Below are 19,504 nucleotides of genomic sequence, written 5' to 3' on the forward strand. Positions count from 1 at the left end.
TGATACACAGGATCTGGACATGAGAAGGGGACCAGGGGAACATGTTCACATAGAGGGCATAATACCCAAAGAGGGCAAACCACATACTGTAGAAATAGAAATAAGTTTATTTTTGCTGGAGCACACATCTTAACTAGAAATGTTGAAGATAGTGAAGAATTTTGAAAACCATTACAATCATTTTTTGGTCCTTTACTCTTAATTTTCAACGCTGTTGCTCATTTTCAGACATGACATATCTGGACAACGATAACATCTGTATAGCATCCTGGACTACATGGATAAGTCTACTCACCACAAGAGGGAACTGGTTAGATGCCTTAAGGGCCAGCAGATCAATGTATTGGGTAGTGATAAAGTAATGAAACTGCAAGCTGACAGCTGGAACATAGTGCTCCCAACTGAATACAATCAACTTTGGCAGAATATAAACAATACTCAGATAAGACCATTCTGTGACTGTGGTAAAGACAGAGATAAAAACTACTGTGTAATTATTTCTGAAACTAGAGGCAAGGACACTCACGAACCACAAAAATAACTAAACATCCCCCTCTTCTGGCTAACACAAATGACTACTATTTCCTTAATCCTCCCATCTCTAAGATAAGATACCAAAATATCCAACTCCACTTTTTGAAAATATCCAATGTACAATTGACCTCTGCTCTCCCTAAAATCTCCCAAGAATCACCAGCACAAGCTGAAATCCTATAAATAAGCTCCTCTCAACTCCCTGAGATAACCCACAGCTCTGCCACAGCTGTGCTCTTTTGCTATAGCAAGTTTAAAAATACTTAATCAACTTTCCTCAAATATATGTGTATTCCCAGTGGTCTTTGGCTGAAAGGTTTCAATATTATGCTTTGCAAGATATGCCATGGCTTACTGGTTAGAAGTTTTGCCCCCGTTCATAATTTCATCTCTCAGTCACCTGGTCTCCTTGTCTAGTCCTACCAAGCTACAATTTATTCTCCACGCTGTTGTTTAATTAGTCCTCCTAAAGTTCAACTCTGATCAGATCATTTGCCCACTTAGAAATGTTAGTTACTTCCTACTGCTAACAAAATTAATTCCATATTTAAAGTCTTCCACAATGTAATTCTAGCCTCCCTTTCTGGCACCCCTATTAACCCTAATTCATCAGAACACATTCGCTTGCCATTATTCAAACAGTCTCAAGACTTTCTATGATTGTACCTTTGATATTACCTCGTCTTAGAAGCCCCTCACTTCTTCATTCATCAGAGGTCTATCAACTTTCAAGGCCAACTTAAATGGCACTTTTATCATGATCTATCCTTATCACTCCATCTGAAGTGATTTCTCCCTCCTTTTGAGCCCCTCCAGCATTTTCTTTGTCCCTCTGGCTCACAGCATGCTGCCTTACATGAAATGTATTTACACAAAAAACACAGTGGTGAAGTACAGGGTACCCTAAACTAAAGTAAGAAAACATGAGTTTGGGGGAGGTTGTGGCAAGTTCAGTCAGCAGAGCATGTAACTTACAATCTCAGGGTCATGAGTTCAAGCCTCATGTTGGGTGTGGCCTACTTTTAAATAAATAAATATACAAATAAATAAATAAATAGAAAACACGAGTCTTAATATAGGCTCTTATCTGTAAAAAACAGATTAAAAATAATACCTGTTTTGTTCATCTCAGAGATGAAAAGATAAAATGAAATTAAGTATATGAAAGCATTTTAAGTTTTTAAACGTTTATTCATTAAAAAAAAATTTTTTTAATGTTTATTTTTGATAGAGAGAGAGAGACACACACACACAGCATGAGTGGGGGAGGGGCAGAGAGAGAGGAAGCAGGCTCCAGGCTCTGAGCTGTCAGCACAGAGCCCGATGCAGGGCTCGAACTCAAAAACTGCGAGTTCATGACCCAAGCCAAAGTCAGACCCTCAACCGACTGAGCCATCCAGGCGCCCCTTAAACATTTATTCATTTTTTTGAGAGAGAGCGCAAGCGCGAGTTGGGAAGGAGCAGAGAGAGACAAACACAATCAGAAGCAGGCTCCAAGCTCTGGGCTGTCAGCATAGAGCCCAATGTGGGGCTCGAACTCATGAACCATGAGATCATGACCTGAGCTGAAGTCAGCCACTTAACTGACTGAACCACCCAGGCGCCTCTGAAAGCATTTTTAAATTAAGTGATAAACTAATATATTAGAGTATGTATTATCTTTACTATCATTACTTAAAGATTATACAAGTAACTATAAAATTAAAATTGTTCAGAATGCTATGAAGGAGAGGGACACAATGCTATATGACGACAGGAGGCACTGTTCTGGTTAGGGGATGTCTTGGAAGGCTTTCCTAAGAAGCAACAACTGAGTTGAGGATTAAAAAAAAAGAATGGGAGTTAAGAAGGCAGAGGTAGGAGAAAGAGTACTTCAGGCAGAGAGGCTGGCATATGCAAAAGCCCTATGACAAGGGAAAGCATGGCATATCATAGAAATTGAAAGGTCAGTGTGGCTGATGCTTAGCATCTAAGAGAGAGTACACAAAATGAGATTAGTGGAGAAAGGTCAGGCTACATTTGTAGGAGAATGGTTCCACCATGGTACCCTGGCAATTCCAGGTCTCCACATAGGCCACATAGGTAAGACTCAATCATTTTCAGAATGCCTTCTGATCCTCTTTGGGATATTTCTAGATAGGCAGTCTTGTAAGGAGGTGTTAAAAACCATTTCTCATCTGTCTCCTTAGCTTGCAAGAGGCTCCAGATCTTGCATGAGACTGCCATGAAGCAGTTTCCCATCCACCTCTGGTTCCACTAAGGCACTGGACTTTCAACCTTGCGTCTTGCAAGGTACAGGTGCAGCCTATGGTTGATGTCTCAAAAACAAAGCAAACCACCATTTCTATCATCTGGTCCCTCCGGTTCAGTGTTATCCTGTGGGGTTAGGAATGTAAGCAGTTGAGAACATTATGATTTTGTTTTGCTGTCTATGTAAATAATACACTACCTAGATCCATTTAGGTTTCTTATGTCCTTACCAGGCAATTCTATGGAGGTGGGGCGAGATTACCTAGCGGCTGCCACGCTACTGCTGCTTAGGAACTGACCGAACACGTCCCAGTATGGAACCTTGTAGGGATGTTAATGATTTGGATCTTTTATTCTAAGACCTATGGGGAGTTACTACAAAGCTTCAACCAAGGAAGGGACATAACTGAATCTGCATTTTGAAAAAAGGCTACCATAGGAGTCTAGGCAAAAAGAAAAAAAAAATGATGGTAACTCAGTCTAGAGTGGTGGCAGTAGTAGAGTCAGAGAATGGACTGATTTAAGAGCTATACAGAAAGTAAAAATATTTTTAATACAGAACCAAGTGAAGTGCTTTTCTTTCTTGAGCAGCACATTGTTTTCTCTCAAGTTTTACTGCCTTTCTTTTAGTCTAGCAATAGCTAAAGTGTTTTTTTTAAGTGTATTTGATATTTTAAAGACAAAGACAAATACATGGAAACACCAGCCATTTATTCTCCCCCTCATAGATACCTCCTTCCTTGAGCCTTATATCTTCCTCCTAATGCAATCTAGGCCTGCCCTATAGTTGTCATCCAGGAACTTCCTTTCATTTAGCTTCTTGACTGAATCCAATATTCTTGGATTCTTTGACTTTTTTTTTTGAGAGAGAGAGAGAGAGAGAGAGCGCGCACAAAAGTAGGTGAGGGGCAGAGAGAAGGAAAGAGAGAATCTCAAGCAAGGTCCACGCCATCAGTGCAGAGCCCGATGCAGGGCTTGAACCCACAAGACATGAGATCATGACCTGAGCTGAGATCAAGAGTTGGACGCTTAACTGACTGAGCTACCCAGGCACCCCTCTTTGACTTTTTCTTTCTTGGTTAACTGCTTGGTTAACTGCTTGTGCTCATCCTCAAGCAACTGCTTTGGAAAAGATGTTTATGAGTTAAACATTCCAAATCCTTGAATGTGTTAAGATTACTTTCACACTTACTAGTTTGGCTGGGTATAGAACACAGGGTTGAAAATCATTTCCCCCTGGATTTTTAAGTCTATTAAATTTTCTACCATCCAGTGCTGCTGATAAAGATTAATAAAATTTCAATTTTTGTTCCCTGGAAGTATTTATGATTTATCCATGATGTTCTAAAATGTTGCAATTATTCCCCCTTCGTAGATATTCCTTCATTTATCCTAACTAGCATTGAGTACGCCTTTTTGATCTGCAGATTTATATCTCCAAGTGTAGGAAATTTTCATAAATTATTTCTGATTTGTTCGTTCTTTCTGGAACAGTTATTAGCTATCAGACTCTTATATTTCCCTTTATCTCCTACACTTTCTGTCTCATCTTTTTGCTTTCATTTAGATCATACTGACTTTATCTTCTGGTTCTCCAGCTTTTTTTTTTTCCCATAGTTTTTACTTCCCTGTGTTCACTGTTGTTTTCTAATTGTTCTTCCTCCCTCCCCATGGCATCCTATTCTGTATCATGTTTGCAATTAAATCTTTAATTTCTCTGATGTTACTAATTTGTTCATATGATGTTTTATTACATTCCTGAATTATCCTGTTGTCCTTTTATCCATTTTTGGTTTACTTATTTTGGGCTTTCTTTCATATACTCCAGATTTTCCTCAAATGTCTCATCTTTGGTTATCTGTCTATAAGGCAGCCCTATTATATCTCCATTTCACAGATGAGAAAAGTAGTTCATACATAGATTAAGTAATATGTTCAAGGCTATCCAGATAATAAATATCAAATCTGAGATTCTAACTAAGGTAGTTTAATTCCAGAGCCTTATCTCTCAACCAATCTGCCTCCCTAGTTATACTAGCTACCTTAGTTTTTCCCCAAATAATGCATTTAATTTATCTAGTAAAGAAATAGAAGGAGGGGCACCTGGGTGGCTTAGTCAGTTGAGCGTCCGACTTCAGCTCAGGTCATGATCTCACAGTTCATGAGTTCCAGCCCCGCGTCGGGGCTCTGTGCTGACAGCTCAGAGCCTGGAGCCTGCTTCTGATTGTGTCTCCCTCTCTCTGCCCCTCCCCTGCTCACTTTCTGTCTCTCTCTCTCAAAGATGAATAAATGTTAAAAAAAATTTTTTTTAGGAATAGAAGGAGCTGGAGATGGGAAAAGTAAGAGGAAGTGCCTTATAGCTTGTTGTTTTGCAATAAGGGGTAAGGAATTGCTTTCGTCTCTTAATCCAAGGACTCCTAATAGATGTATTTCTAAATGTCACCACAAGATGGTGCACAATGACTACACATATTTACTCCCAGTGGTTAAAAACCACCATTTGGGAGCTGAATTTTAGAGATTCTGGAGAATCCCAAAAAATTCAAGGCAGAGTTGGCAAATCTTGTCAGGAATAAGGACTGTATACAAATTTCTTTATAGAATATTAGCACATGGATGTTAATTATCTAAGGGAGAAAAACTTTATTTCTGTTAGAAATGGTACTTAGAAACTGTAAGTGCTCCCCCATCCCGACCCACCTCCCATATCCTGAGAATTGTCTGAATTTGTCTTGTTAGCAAATATAAACTTAAGCTTACAGAGATTGATAATTGGAAAAATTAATTAGGCTCTCAAAGAAAACTGACCTATGCTGTACTCAGGTATAATTTAAAGAGACCATGGGGCGCCTGGGAGGCTCAGTCGGTTAAGCGGCCGACTTCGGCTCAGGTCATGATCTCGCGGTTTGTGAGTTCGAGCCCCGCGTCGGGCTCAGTGCTGACAGCTCGGAGCCTGGAGCCTGTTTCAGAATCTGTGTCTCCCTCTCTCTGACCCTCCCCCGTTCATGCTCTGTCTCTCTCTGACTCAAAAATAAATAAACGGTAGGGGCGCCTGGGTGGCGCAGTCGGTTAAGTGTCCGACTTCAGCCAGGTCACGATCTCGCGGTCCGTGAGTTCGAGCCCCGCGTCAGGCTCTGGGCTGATAGCTCAGAGCCTGGAGCCTGTTTCTGATTCTGTGTCTCCCTCTCTCTCTGCCCCCTCCCCCATTCATGCTCTGTCTGTCTCTGTCCCAAAAATAAATAAACGTTGGAAAAAAAAAAATTTAAAAAATAAATAAATAAATAAAATAAATAAACGGTAAAAAAAAAAAAAAATTAAAGAGACCCATAACTCCATCACTATAATAATCTGAAATACATACATTTTCACAGATTTGTCACATATGAATTTACATGTTTTTAAACCTCTAAGTATTTAAAGTAAAATAAATTTATTTAAAACATAAATTTATTAATGTCAACTAGAACAGTATTTAAGGAAAATATTTAAAATGACTTTAAGACAGGGCGCCTGGGTGGCTGTCTGTTAAGCATCCAACTTCGGCTCAGGTCATGATCTCACAGTTCATGGGTTTGAGCCCTGCGTCGGACTCTGTGCTGATAGCTCAGAGCCTGGAGCCTGCTTCTGACTCTGTGTCTCCCTCTCTCTCTGCCCCTTCCATGCTCATGCTCTGTCTCTGTCTCTGAATAATAAATAAAAGTTTAAAAAAAAGTTAAAAAATAAAATAAAATGACTTTAAGAGGATCAATAAGGGTTGGTGGGGCAAAGGTTAGTTGCTTGAAAAAAAATCTTAAGGAAAACTGATAATAGTAGGCACATAATCCCTGATGCACTTAGCTTCACATCCTAATTATAAATTTAATAAGTGGTCTGTGCCTAAGCTACTGAAGTTAGTATTTCTAAAAGAATATTACTTTGACTTTTGCAGTTTCTGATTTATGCTAATCAGATTTATGCACTTTATGACTTCACTTTTTAAATGAGAACATCTCCTCTTAATTTTTTGTCAAATCTTATACGATCATGTTATTTATCAGGAAAAGGTTAACACTATGAATTGGAGTCCTTGGTTTTGCAATTTAATGTATTTATACACCAAAAGGTATAAAGAACAACTAAATGCATTTTGACTAGCATTTAAATCTGCATACTTTCACAGTGCTCAGGCATTTGTTTTATCCTTGCATTTTTCAAATATATTAAATTTTCAACTCAGAATGGCATAGTAAATGCAAATGAATTTATTAGTGTCAAATCAATTTTCTTCAAATTAAACAAAGTCCATACTTCTTATTATGAATCTATTTAAAGAATAAGAAGTTTAAATGCTTAAACCTCATATATTAAGAATTGACCTGGGGCGCCTAGGTGGCTTAGTCGCTTAAGCATCCAACTGTGGATTGTGGTCAGGTCAAGATCTCCTGGTTGTGAGATTGAGCCCTGAGTCGGGTTCTGCTCTGCAATGGGTCTGGAGCCTGCTTGGGGTTCTCTCTCTCTCCCTCTCCCATTACCCCTCTCCCACTCACACACAAGTGCATGCTTGCATGCACACACACACTCTCAAAATAAGCATTAAAAAAAAAGAATTGACCTGAAAATATTTAAAACTTTTTAAAACCAAAAAGTGTATTTTTCACATTGCTATATCTTAAAAAGAGCAAAATTATTTTTCCTTTAACAAAAGAGTTATCTATTGGACTGTCACTATATATGAGAAACTACTGCTAAAAGAATGCTTTCGGGTTTTTTGCTAAATTGGGTTGGGTGGCGCTTGGCTACTTCAGTTGTGATGCCACTTCATCCTGTCTTTCCTGATACTCTCATATCTGGAGATCTTCAGATTTCTCTAAGTTCTTCCATCTAGATACATAAGCCTGTATCTCCCTCTTTTTTTTCTTCTCTACCCTCAGCTCACCAATATGAGCCTGGATCCAGTTCAGCCCCAATGCCTGCTTTGCCCCGAAGCCCCCAATTCTAGGGAGTCTTCTCCAATGCCTGAGATTTATGGGCCTGAAGAAAATTATGCATCCTTGCAAATGTCATCTGCTGAGACCCTCCCTCACCCCCTCCCCCGGAGACTGTCTCTCCTCTTCCTTCCTCCATGGATCTGCTTATTCAGGACAACCCAGGTTCTTCCACCAGTCCCAGAGTAAAAGTGCTACCCACTTCTGCAGAGATCATGGTGAAGAAGGAAGATCCAGGTCAGGGCAAGAAACAGAAGATAAGAACCATCTTCTCTCAGACCCAGCTATATGTACTCAATGATAGATTTCAGAGGCAGAAATATCTCAATCTCCAGCAGATGCAAGAACTTCCCAACATTGTGAACCTTAGCTATAAGCAGGTTAAGATCTGGTTCCAGAACCAGAAAATGAAATATAAGAGGTGGCAGAAAAGCAACTGTCCAGATAATAATAACAGTGTGATTCAGAACAGCTTTGCAACTCCAGAATACCCAGGCTTCTATTCCTATCACCCGGGATACCTGATGAACACTTCCGGAAACCTTCCAATATGGAGCAACCAGACCTGGAACGGCCAGTCGTGGAGCAACCATTCCTGAAACAGTCAGGCATGGTGCCCCCAAGCCTGGAACGACCAGGCCTGGAACAACCAGCTGCATGACTGTGGAGAGGAATCCTTGCAGCCCCAGATCCAGTTCTAGCAAAATTCTGTCAGCAATTTGTAGTCCATCTTAGAAACTGCTCGGGAAAGCCATAGTGTAATACAGCAAACCACTAAGTATTTTAATGTTCAGCAAATAATAGATTTATTTCCAAATACCTCTGAACCTACAGCCTGAAGATGCGAGAGGATGAGTATATTAGCCAATCTCCATTTGGGTGGTGGCTATATTACTTCTCCTAGGATTTGTCTTTTAGGGTCCAGTATCTCTGCCTTGATATTGTTTTTCGTTATGCTTATTCTGTCAATCAAGGGAGTACGGTTGGAGTCTAATCAAAGAGGATTCCACAGCTTTGGTTGCTATGGACAACATGCTTAAAGATGTTTCTGGCTATACATAACTAGATATAATACTAATTTGGATATCTTTAGGCTCCAGAATTTAATCTCAAGAAGAGAAAGTAAAAATACAGAGACATGTGATGAAGGATTATTTGTATTTTCTGAGATTGTGAGGCTTGTTAACAACCTCAGTTGTTAATGGTGGAGGGTTAAGTTATAATGTGTGTCACTGATTTTCTCTGCCCCAACTCCTAACCTGTTCATTATAACCAGTATTTGTAGAAAGCTGTTTTATATTTTAATGTATCATGATAATAAGGCCAGTTTGGCTGGTGGTTTATAGGTTTAAGTACAAATAAATACCCACTTTATCTTTAAAAAAAAGAGAAGAATGCTTTCAAAGACTTACAGGAAGCATGAAAATAATTTTTAACTATATTATGTAAATTAAGGTGCATACTTCTATTTTTATATGCAGTAGAACCTTGGACTGTAACTTATTCTGCGAGTGTTCCACAAGACGAGCAAAGATTTCTAATAAATTTTAACTTGATAAATGAGCAATGTCTTGCAATATGAGTAGTACGTGACACTGAATGTTGCATGATCACAACTGAGCCAATGGTTCTCTCTTTCTCTCTCTGCGGGACTGTGGGTGATCATCTCCCATGCTCAGATGCTCAGTTTGGCAGGAATCAGTGATTTTTCAGAATGTTGGAAGATGCCCATACAGGCACCAGTGTATTTTTTTGTCACAGCACCTATGGACAGTCCTTTGCTTTTCCATAAAAGAATAAGCCTAGGAATGCTTTGCTTCATTCTAGGTCAGGCTGCCTGCAAACATAGACCCTTTCATCTGCTGCCTTAATGCCAATTACATTAAGTACACTATATGACAAGAGTTTGTTAACACTGTACTGTAGTCAACATCTGTGTGAGTGTATACAATGGCCCCCATGCAGATAAAGGTTGAAATGAAAGGCAGTGAGAAGGAGATGATTACAGTTGAAGGAAATCATCGAGAAATACAAATGAGGTATGCAAGTGGCCGAAATTCCAAGATTTTATAAGAGGGTCTACATGTGCATCTCATCTACAAACAGGGAGGAGAAAAAGGCAGAGAATCCCTCACTTAAAATGAGACTAGAGAGATGTGTAAAATGTGGTAAGCAGTACAAAATTTTACAGAAAAGCACCCCCTAAGGTTGTATCAGTGCGAGCAATGAATCTGTTTAACGACAACACAGTGTCACATTTCCTCCTCAGAAGGAGGCAAAAGTAAGTGTCATTGGATAGGTTCCTTGTTAAAATTGCAGGAAAAGAAAAAGATTCCATTGAGCCAACAGACAGCAATGATTTCATTAGTGACAGTGAAAGTCATCCTACACAAAAAACCTTCCTCTCTCATCTCCCTCACACCAGCCATGAAGGTTTTCAGAGGTTAAGTGCAGGTTGTTTATTTTTCTTTATATTTTGTATTTTCTTTATTATTTTGTATTATATTATAGCATTGTAATCATTTTTATATGACTATTTTTGGGTGGTGGAATGAATCATCTGAGTTTCCATTATTTCTTATGGGGAACTTTGCTTTGATATACAAATGCTTGGGATTACAAGCATGTTTCCAGAAAGAATTATGTGCACAAATCAAGGGTTTACTATAATTGGAATGTTCATAAGATTTGGGATAGTTATGTGTATGTGTATGTGAAGGGTGCATGTGTAAGTGAGTGTGTGTAATAAAACATTATTTGTATGATAGGAAGCATCTTTTATCTGTTTTCCACAGGATTGTTCTAAATATGTGGGGAACTTTTGCCCTCATAAAAGGCTCATGCTTGGGGAACCTGGGTGGCTCAGTCGGTTAAGCATCCGACTTCAGGTCAGGTCATGATCTCACAGTTTGTGAGTCTGAGCCCCGAGTTGGGCTCTATGTTGACAGTTCAGAGCCTGGAGCCTGCTTTGGATTCTGTGTCTCCTTCTCTCTCTGCTCCTCCCCTGCTCAGGCTCTGTCTCTCTCTCTCAAAAATAAATAAATTTTTTTTTTTAAAAGGCTCAAGCTAGCAGGAAGTATAGTAAACATTCCAACTTCTCACTACATTGTAAGTAACAAACAATTCAAGCTATTTTAAAGAAAAACAGCTGGTGAGTGGGGGAAATGTGTTACATGAACATAGATACGTCACAGAATCCAAAGCAGCAATTCAGCTAGGCATCAGAAGGGACTGAAACCAAGAAACTGAAAGTCATCAGAAACCTAGCTCTGGCATTTTTACCTTTGCACCTCTCTGTATCTCTACTTTAGTCTTCTCTTCCATAGTCCAGCTGTCTGTGATCCTGTATGTGGTAAAGGATGGCCAACCGACAGCTCTGACTTTATACTATCTTTGTGCAGCTCTAATTCTAAATTGTCTTTCTTAAACTGATTTCTGATGCTATAAATGGTATTATTAAAATTATGATTTCTATCTCTTTTGTGTTTGCTGGTATGTGGTAATTATTTTTCAAATTTTTTAGTTGAAATATAATTCATACTATAAATCCACCCTTTTAAGGTGTACAATTCAGTAGGTTTTTAGTATATTCCCAAGGTTGTATACCATTATCAGTATCTAAGTCCAGAACATTATCACTTTAAAAAAAAAAAAATCACATACCTATTAGTAGTTACTCCTTATTTCTTCCTACCCCACCCTCTGCAACTACTAATCTGCTTCCTATCTTTATAGATTTATTTATTCTAGACTTTTCATATAAATGGAATCTAACACTATCTGATATTTTTTGAATGGCTTCTCTCATTGGCATAGTGTTTTAGCATTCATCCTTGCATCAGTAGTTTATTCTTTTTTATGGCTGAATATCCCCTTATATAGTTCTAATACAGTTTACTTATCCATTCATCAGTTGATGAACATTCAGTTGTTTCTACTTTTTGGCTATTATGAATAATGTTGCTATAACATTCATGTACTAGTTTTTGTATGTTCTCAATTCTTTCGGAATTATAAACACAGAAAAGGAATTGCTGGGTCACATGGTAATTCTATGTTTAACTTCCAGAGGAACTGGCAAACTGTCTTCCAAAGCAGCTGCACAAGTTTACATTCCCACTCACAGTGTTATGAGGGTTTCAATATCTCTACATCCTCATCAACACTTATTTTTGTCTGCCTTTTTTTTTTTTTTAATTGTCCACCTTTTTGACTAAAGTAGGTGGGAAGTAGTATCACACTGTGGTTGTGATTTGCATTTCCATATTGACTAATGATGTTGAGCAATTTTTCATGTGTGTGTTGGCCATTTGTAGCTCTTCCTTGCACAAATACCTATTCACATCTTTTGACCTGTTTGAATTTGGTTATTTGCTTTTTTATTGTTGAGTTATAAGACTTCTGTATATATACTATACATAATTTGCAATCAGATATAATTTGCAAATATTTTTCTCCCATTCTTTAGATTGTCTTTCCACTTTTTTGATAGTATTATTTGAAGCAAAAGTGTTTTTAATCTTGATAAAGTCCAATTCATCTTTTTAGCGGCTTGAGCTTCATGTATCATATCTAAGAAACCACTGCCTAATCCAAGGTCATGAAGATACAAACCTATGTTTTCTTCTACGAGTTTCATAATTTTAACTCTTACTTTCAGGTCTTTCACCCATTTTGAGTTAATTTTCATATATGGTATGAAGTATTTATGGTATGAAGTAATACTGTAAATGATATAAAGTAATTACGGTATAATTAATGCAACTGAATATCAAGTTGCCTAGCCCTATTTGTTGAAAGCCTATTCTTTCCCCCTTGAATGGTTTGACATCTTTGTCCAAAATCAGTTGACCACCAATGTATGGGTTTATTTCTGTACTCTTAATTATATTTCATTAATCTGTGTCCATTATTATGCCAGTCCCACATTGTCTTGATTACCATAGCTTTGTAATAAGTTTTGAAATCAGGAATTATGTGGGCTCTGTGCTGACAGTGTGGAGCCTGCTTGCGATTCTCTCTCTTCCTCTTTCTTTGCCCCTCTGCTGCTTTTGCTCCCTTGCTTTCTCTCTCAAAATAAACTTTAAAAAACAAAGAATGTGTGTGGGTGGCTTAGTCTGTTAAGCATCTGACTCTCGATTTCAGCTCATTATGATCTCATGGTTCATGGGTTCAAGCCCATGTTGGGCTCTGTCCTGGCAGTGTGGAGCCTGCTTGGGATTCTCTCTCTCCCTCTCTCTCTGCCCATTCTGTGGTTGTGGTCTCTTGCTTTCTCTCTCAAAACACATAAATAAACTTTGAAACCAGGAATTATGAGTCCTCTTTTTTTTTTTCAAGACTCATTGGCTAATTTGGACCCTTACATTCCCATATGAATTTTAAAACCAGCTTATGAATTTCTTCCAAAAGCACAGCTGGGATTTTGACAGAGATGGCACTGAATCTGTGAATTGGAAAATGTTGCCATTTTAACAATATTAAGACTTCCAATCCATGAACATGGGATACCTTTCCATATATTTAGGTCTTTGTTAACTTCTCTCAATGGTGTTTTGTAGTTTCTGTTCATATCTTACACTAATTTTATTAAATGTATTCTTAAATAATTTATTCTTTTTAATGCTATTGCACAGGTTTGTTTCATATTGACTCTGTATCCAGTGTATTTCTAAACTTCCATGTTAATTCTAACAGTGTGTCTCTAGTCTTTTGGATTTTCTAGATACATAATCATGTTGCTTTCAAGTAATGACAGCTTATTTAGTTCTTCCCAATCCTTGCCATTTTTATTTTTTTATTATATAACTGTACTGAGCAGAACTTCTAGCACAACGTTAAATGGAAATTGTAATAAGAGAACACTCTTGTATCATTCTCCATCTAAATAGGAAACATTTTAAACTATTTCACTACTGTGCATGACATTTGTTACATGTATATATTTTTTAATGAAATGAGCACTGAATTTTTGTCAAACTTTTCTGATCTCTGTCAAGAAGACCACATGGTTGGTTGGGGGTTTTTTGTTTTGTTCTGTTTTGTTTTTTGCCAGTTAATGTAGTGAAATACACTGATCCATCTTTGAATGCTAAGATACTCTTGCATACGTGGAATAAGCCATACTTAATAGTGCTATATTATGCTTTTAAAATATATGGTTGGATTCAACTTGCTAATATTTTGTTAAGAACTTTTGGATGTACATCCATGAGAAAGATTGGTGAATAATTTCCCCCTTTTTTTTAATGTCCTTGTCAGGTTTAGAAATAAAGATCATGTTGGACTTGCTTTAAAAAATTAAAACATTAGAAAATATTCTTTTTTTATATTCTCTGAATAAGTTTGGGTAAGTTTGATATTTTTTCCTAAATGTTTGCAGAAATTTACCAGTGAAATCTGACCCTTAGGATTTCTTTGTTGAAAGATTTTCAATTGCTTAAATTTCATTACAAGTATCAGACTACTCAAATTTTCTATTTTTTCTGTGAGGGGTAAGTTTTGCTTCACAAGGATTTATTCATTTTTACCCAAATTATGTCAGACTTATTGGTATAAATTTATTCATAATATCTTTAACTTTTTGATGTCTGTAATGGTATCCCCCTTTTCATTCCTAATATTGTTAATTTATATTTATTTCTTTATCAGTCTTGATAAGGGCTTCTTAGTTTATTCTTTTCAAAGAACCAAATCTTAGCTTTGTTGATTTTTCTGCTGCACATTTGCATTCTATATTTCATTCACTTCTGCTTTTTTTTTAAATATTTTTTTTTAACGTTTATTCAGTTTTGAGAGACAGAGTGTGAGCAGCAGAGGAGCAGAGACAGAGGGAGACACAGAGTCTGAAGCAGGCTCCAGGCTCTGAGTTGTCAGCACAGAGCCCAGTGTGTGGGGCTAGAACCCATGAACTGTGAGATCATGACCGGAGCCGAAGTCAGAAACCTAACCGACTAAACCACCCAGGTGCCCCCTCTGCAGTTACTATTTATCATAAGTACCAATACTATTCAGAAAGCATAGTTGTTTAGGTTACTTTGGTAGGAGCCATTGCTCTCACGTTCCCAGTACCTATTAATTGCTCCCCTTACTGTGCCAAAGCAGTGAACTGGATGCCTCAAGTTAACAACATTCAGTTTTTGCTTTATAGATTTAACTATAGAACCATGTAAATGCTTTACATTAATATAAAAGAAAATTCCTAAAAGTTATTCTAAAAACATAAAATAAAATATAATATAAAATAAAACAAGGGCACCTCAGTGGCTCGGTTGGTTAAGCATCCAACTTTGGCTCAGGTCATGATCTCACAGTTCCCAGGTTCAAGCCCCACATCAGGCTCACTGCTGTCAGCACAGAGCCTGCTTTGGATCCTCTCTGCCCCTAACCTGCTTGAGCACACTTTCTCCCTCTCTCAAAAAAATTAACATTAAAAAAAATTGTTTAATAAATAAAATCAAAACAAAATGTACCCAGTAGTGGCACAGCCACATACAGATCTATTCCAAGTAACTTAAAACACAGTAATTTGATTATACATGCCTAGTGAGTTATATTCCAAGAACAAAAATATCTCCACAAACATCTTAAGCTATTTTTAACAATTATATTAAGAATGGTAGTTTGGTTTGTTATTCTGAGACTATTTGTTTTGTGTATAATGTGGAATAAAGAAAATGAGTGACATTCCATCATTTCTGGAGTCACTGAGAAGCAAATTTCTCAGCATGGCAAGAAGGATATACTAATAATTGCATTTAAGGATAAACCCTATAGCCTTGAATTTGACTTAGACATTTAAGCATGGGTTACTTATGTATTTTATCTCTAAACACAAACAAAAATCACATACTTCCTAATTCTGTGCATGAAAAAAAAAGCCAAGAGATAAAGATCACATAATAGCAATGAGCTCCTCTAGCCCACAGACTGTGATCTTGGAAACGTATTTATCACTAAAAGAAACCAAGGATCCTTGGAGAAAAGGCTTATTACAGATTTGGGGCTAGAAATATACATGATAAGCCTGGAATATCATAGCATCCCATACATTAAGGAAGCTCTCAAAAGTACTAGGGACAGACCAAAAGGATTCAGGAGCCAATCTGGTATATCTAGATAGTATTAAGATGATAAAGCTGCACTTATGAGATAATTGTTCTTAAATCCTTACCATTTACAAATATATACTAATATTTACAGAGGATATGATAGGATACCTGATTTTCTTCAAACTATAGAAGGGGAAAACTAAAGAGAGGTATAGACAATATAAGCCATGAGTTGATCATTGTTTAAGGTGGGTGATGAGCATATAAAGTTCATTATACGTGTCTGTTTACTTTTGTGCATAGTTGAAATGTCCCATAATAAAAATTTTTAAGTTTACTGTCATCTGGTTTACCTCATCAAATCTACAGTTTTGTAAATCACTTGCTCTCCCCCAACAATGGCTGTAACAATATAGTGGGTATAAAAAAGAGGCACTGTATATCAAAAAACTAGCCAAATAATTTGTGCTACAAATATCACTCCAATATGACAAATATTAATTATAAGAAAGAATTCCTGCTATATATTATTAACTCAATTATTATGAAGCTTAAACATCTAATTCCAGAGTATCCACATCTGAATGGAACAGAACTGTAACAATGATACTCCTCCCTAGCCATAACTTTGCTTTAAGGCAAAACAAGAATAAATATAGCTATTTACCTTTATTGGATCCTGTTATAGTAGATCTATTAGAATGTTTAGAATGGGAAATCTCTGTTTCTGATTTTTTTTGCATAATTATTTGATTTCCAAACCTCTTAGGTCCTAAGTAAAAGACTGTAAATTTCTGCTGTATATCAAGTCCAACTGGAAAAAGGAAAAAAGTATAAAAGTGCTAATTTAAGTTGTATAAATCTAGCCATGAGACCATCTATTTGTTGTTATTTGTTGGTGAGTTGGTTTCAAGTTTGTATTTAAATTCTAGTTAGGTAACATACAGTGTAATATTAGTTTCAGGTGTAGAATTTACACACTTACATATGACCCACATTGCTCATCAGAACAAGTGCCCTCCTTAATACTCATCACCCATTTCTATACCTTTTGAAATGAAAGAGCCAACAAGTCCAGGAAGTAAAAATGTTTAAAAAAAAGGCATTAAAAATATAATGAAATTTATACATCTATCATCATAAAAATAAAAATCGAAGTTCCTACAAGTTCAAAATTTATCTTGGAAATTAAAATACCTATAAATGAACAAATAAAATTTTAATTTTGTTATCTTAGTCCATGCTACCTTTTATATCTCTAAATACATGAAACTTCCCTTAAAATTATTCATAGTATTTAAATGAATTATTTTTACACAATATCATTTAAATTGTTTTTCTGTTTCAGCATGAAAGAAATAACTTTTAAATGCTATCACATGCTTTACATTCATGTGTTCATTACTTCGATGAACCTACCATATTCAGAACTAATTAGATTTATGCTAAGATCTTCAGATTTAAAAGCTCTCCTCACATCAATCTTTTTAGTCCAATTTCCAGCTCTTAGCAAAACAGAATCCCTGAAAAAGAATAAGTTATCATTTAAACAGTGATCCAAATACTAAATGAAATAATATTATTGACCCTTAGATAAGTCCTATCTCATAGTAAACTAAAGTCAATACTGAAAATCACTTGCTACAAATTCTGAGGGGAGAAATGGGGTGTCAATGGAGATACCACAACCATTGACCAAACAGCTGATTCCAAACTGCATTGCCTCAATTCAGGCCCACCTGAACACATAGTTGCTGTCAACCACACAAGAGCTTGCCCCTAAATCACTACCACTTTTAAATGGCTATACACAGGTTACACAAATTTGTGAGAACTTTAGTATCTTTAAAATTAATATAAAATAGCTCATATCCAGTAACATCACAAACCAGCAACCAATATTGTGACTGAACTTATTTTAGCCTTAAATAGTCAAGACTATAATCAGATTTAATTTTCACAGAGAACAAAGATTTGTATAATGACATATTCTCTACAAATGTGCCATGGCTAGTTGCAGGAGAGTAGTTAACAGTGAAAGGGATATCCTATCAGACACTGTAATTCCTATAGGAATCTTGCATAGAACATTTCAGGATGGTATCCTCCAGTACTCTGGCAACAATGAGGAGTTTCCCATTTCAGAGTCAATGCCATTCCTGAACTTATAAGTAAATCAATATAATTAGGAACATAGCCTCTGGACTCAGAATGCTTAGGCTCAAATCTAGACTTTGCTATAAACTATCTATATGCCCTTGGACAAATTAATTAAACTCTCTTAGTCTCAATTTCCTTCCCTATTAAATGTAGATAATGATAGCACCTATCTATACAAAGATTAAATAATTCAATACCTGAACCTACTAAGTGCTCAAAAACTATTAGCTATAGCTATAACTGATATCCTTAGAGTTTGCTTATGACATCCTGGGAGAAAATAACAGTATTAGAAAAAAGGCTGATGTAAGAATTACAGAATGGCATGCTAGACAACTAGCATGAAGGTACCTCCTTTACATATTTGATCTGGTTGCCTGGATCCTACAGTGGAGGTACAGTAGGTTGTTACATTTTAATTTGGAAATAGAAGATGTACCTTAAAGGAGTAGGAGAAAGATAATCAGAGTAGTAAAGTCATGAATGGAGAAAAGCAACAAAGTAAGAAAGTTCAGCCAACAATGGACTACAGCCACCCCTAATGGTCATTTATTCGCTTGTTTCAAACCATGGTGATAGGTTTCACACTTTATTCATTTGAGTACTAACAACAAACCCAGAGTTAATAACTTCTTTAAAGGACAAGTGGAGAAACAACCCTACTACAGTGTAAGGAAAATGTAATTTAATTGATCCGCCAGTGATTTTATTACTTTCTCAGAATTTTTCTTTTAATAGTATACACTTAAAAATAAAAATCAAATAGAAATTATACACTTACATAATTTTGTGCTTGAAAACCAGTTGATTATCTGCATCACCTATGATTAAGGTAACATAGTGAGAATCTGGCGCTGTTCTTTTAGTTTGTAGCTGTTTAAAGTTTCTTAATATAATGGTCACTAATATTTCTGCCATGGTATCATTATATCTTGCAATCTTAAAAAAAAAAAAGATAGGAATAAAAAGTGTTAAAAATAACCTTACTGCTCATATTCAGTTCCAAGTCAGCTAGAGGTAGATTTATTCCTGAAAAGACAATGAAAATACCTAAAAAACAACAAAAACAAACAAAACCAAAATATTTACCTGTTCCACTTCAAGTTCATATTTTGGTAGATACATCACTGTTTCCTTTATTTGTGTTCCAAAAGGAGGGTGTCTATTTAAAATCTAAAAACATTTATATCATTATATTCTTACCACAACACCAGAAGTTCTTTTAGTAAAATAGTCAATAGTTTTAATAATGCTTATTATCCAAAACTTTAAATAACTTATGACCACAAGAAAGAAAGTATTTTTTAGAAGAAATAAAGATATAAAAGGTTAGAAGAAATAAAGATATAAAAGGTAGGCTTTATGGGAATGAAAGCTGGTGCAGCCACTCTGGAAAACAGTATGCAGGTTCCTCAAAAAACTAAAAATAGAACTACCCTGTATCCAAGGGATACAGGTGTGCTGTTTCAAAGGGACACATGCACCCCAATGTTTACAGCAGCACTATCAACAATAGCCAAAGTATGGAAAGAGCCGAAATGTCCATCG

At 36.5% G+C, this 19,504-nt stretch overlaps 1 protein-coding gene and 1 pseudogene across 7 annotated transcripts in view; one reads left to right on the top strand and one right to left on the bottom strand.

The window, feature by feature from the left end:
- HFM1 (helicase for meiosis 1) overlaps nucleotides 1-19,504 on the bottom strand; it is a 93,012-nt gene that overhangs the window by 22,776 nt on the left and 50,732 nt on the right. For 6 of the 7 annotated variants that reach the window (XR_015254871.1, XR_015254872.1, XM_086717521.1 and 3 more), the window contains exons 27-30: nucleotides 19,046-19,129; nucleotides 18,738-18,895; nucleotides 17,216-17,319; nucleotides 16,464-16,610 (exon numbers count right to left, since the gene is read on the bottom strand). Coding sequence is in view for 5 of the 7 variants with exons in the window: in XM_086717521.1 (XP_086573647.1) it covers nucleotides 16,464-16,610; nucleotides 17,216-17,319; nucleotides 18,738-18,895; nucleotides 19,046-19,129 (493 nt within the window). In the remaining 2 variants the exon portion in view is untranslated. The remainder of the gene's footprint in view (nucleotides 1-16,463; nucleotides 16,611-17,215; nucleotides 17,320-18,737; nucleotides 18,896-19,045; nucleotides 19,130-19,504) is intronic. The other variant, XM_086717524.1, reaches the window with a different exon arrangement.
- LOC147578168 (homeobox protein NANOG-like) lies at nucleotides 7,704-8,677 on the top strand (annotated as a pseudogene).

The sequence above is a fragment of the Puma concolor genome, chromosome C1 (assembly GCF_028749965.1).
Source record: "Puma concolor isolate L17-30 chromosome C1, mPumCon1.1.hap2, whole genome shotgun sequence".
NCBI lineage: Eukaryota > Metazoa > Chordata > Mammalia > Carnivora > Felidae > Puma > Puma concolor.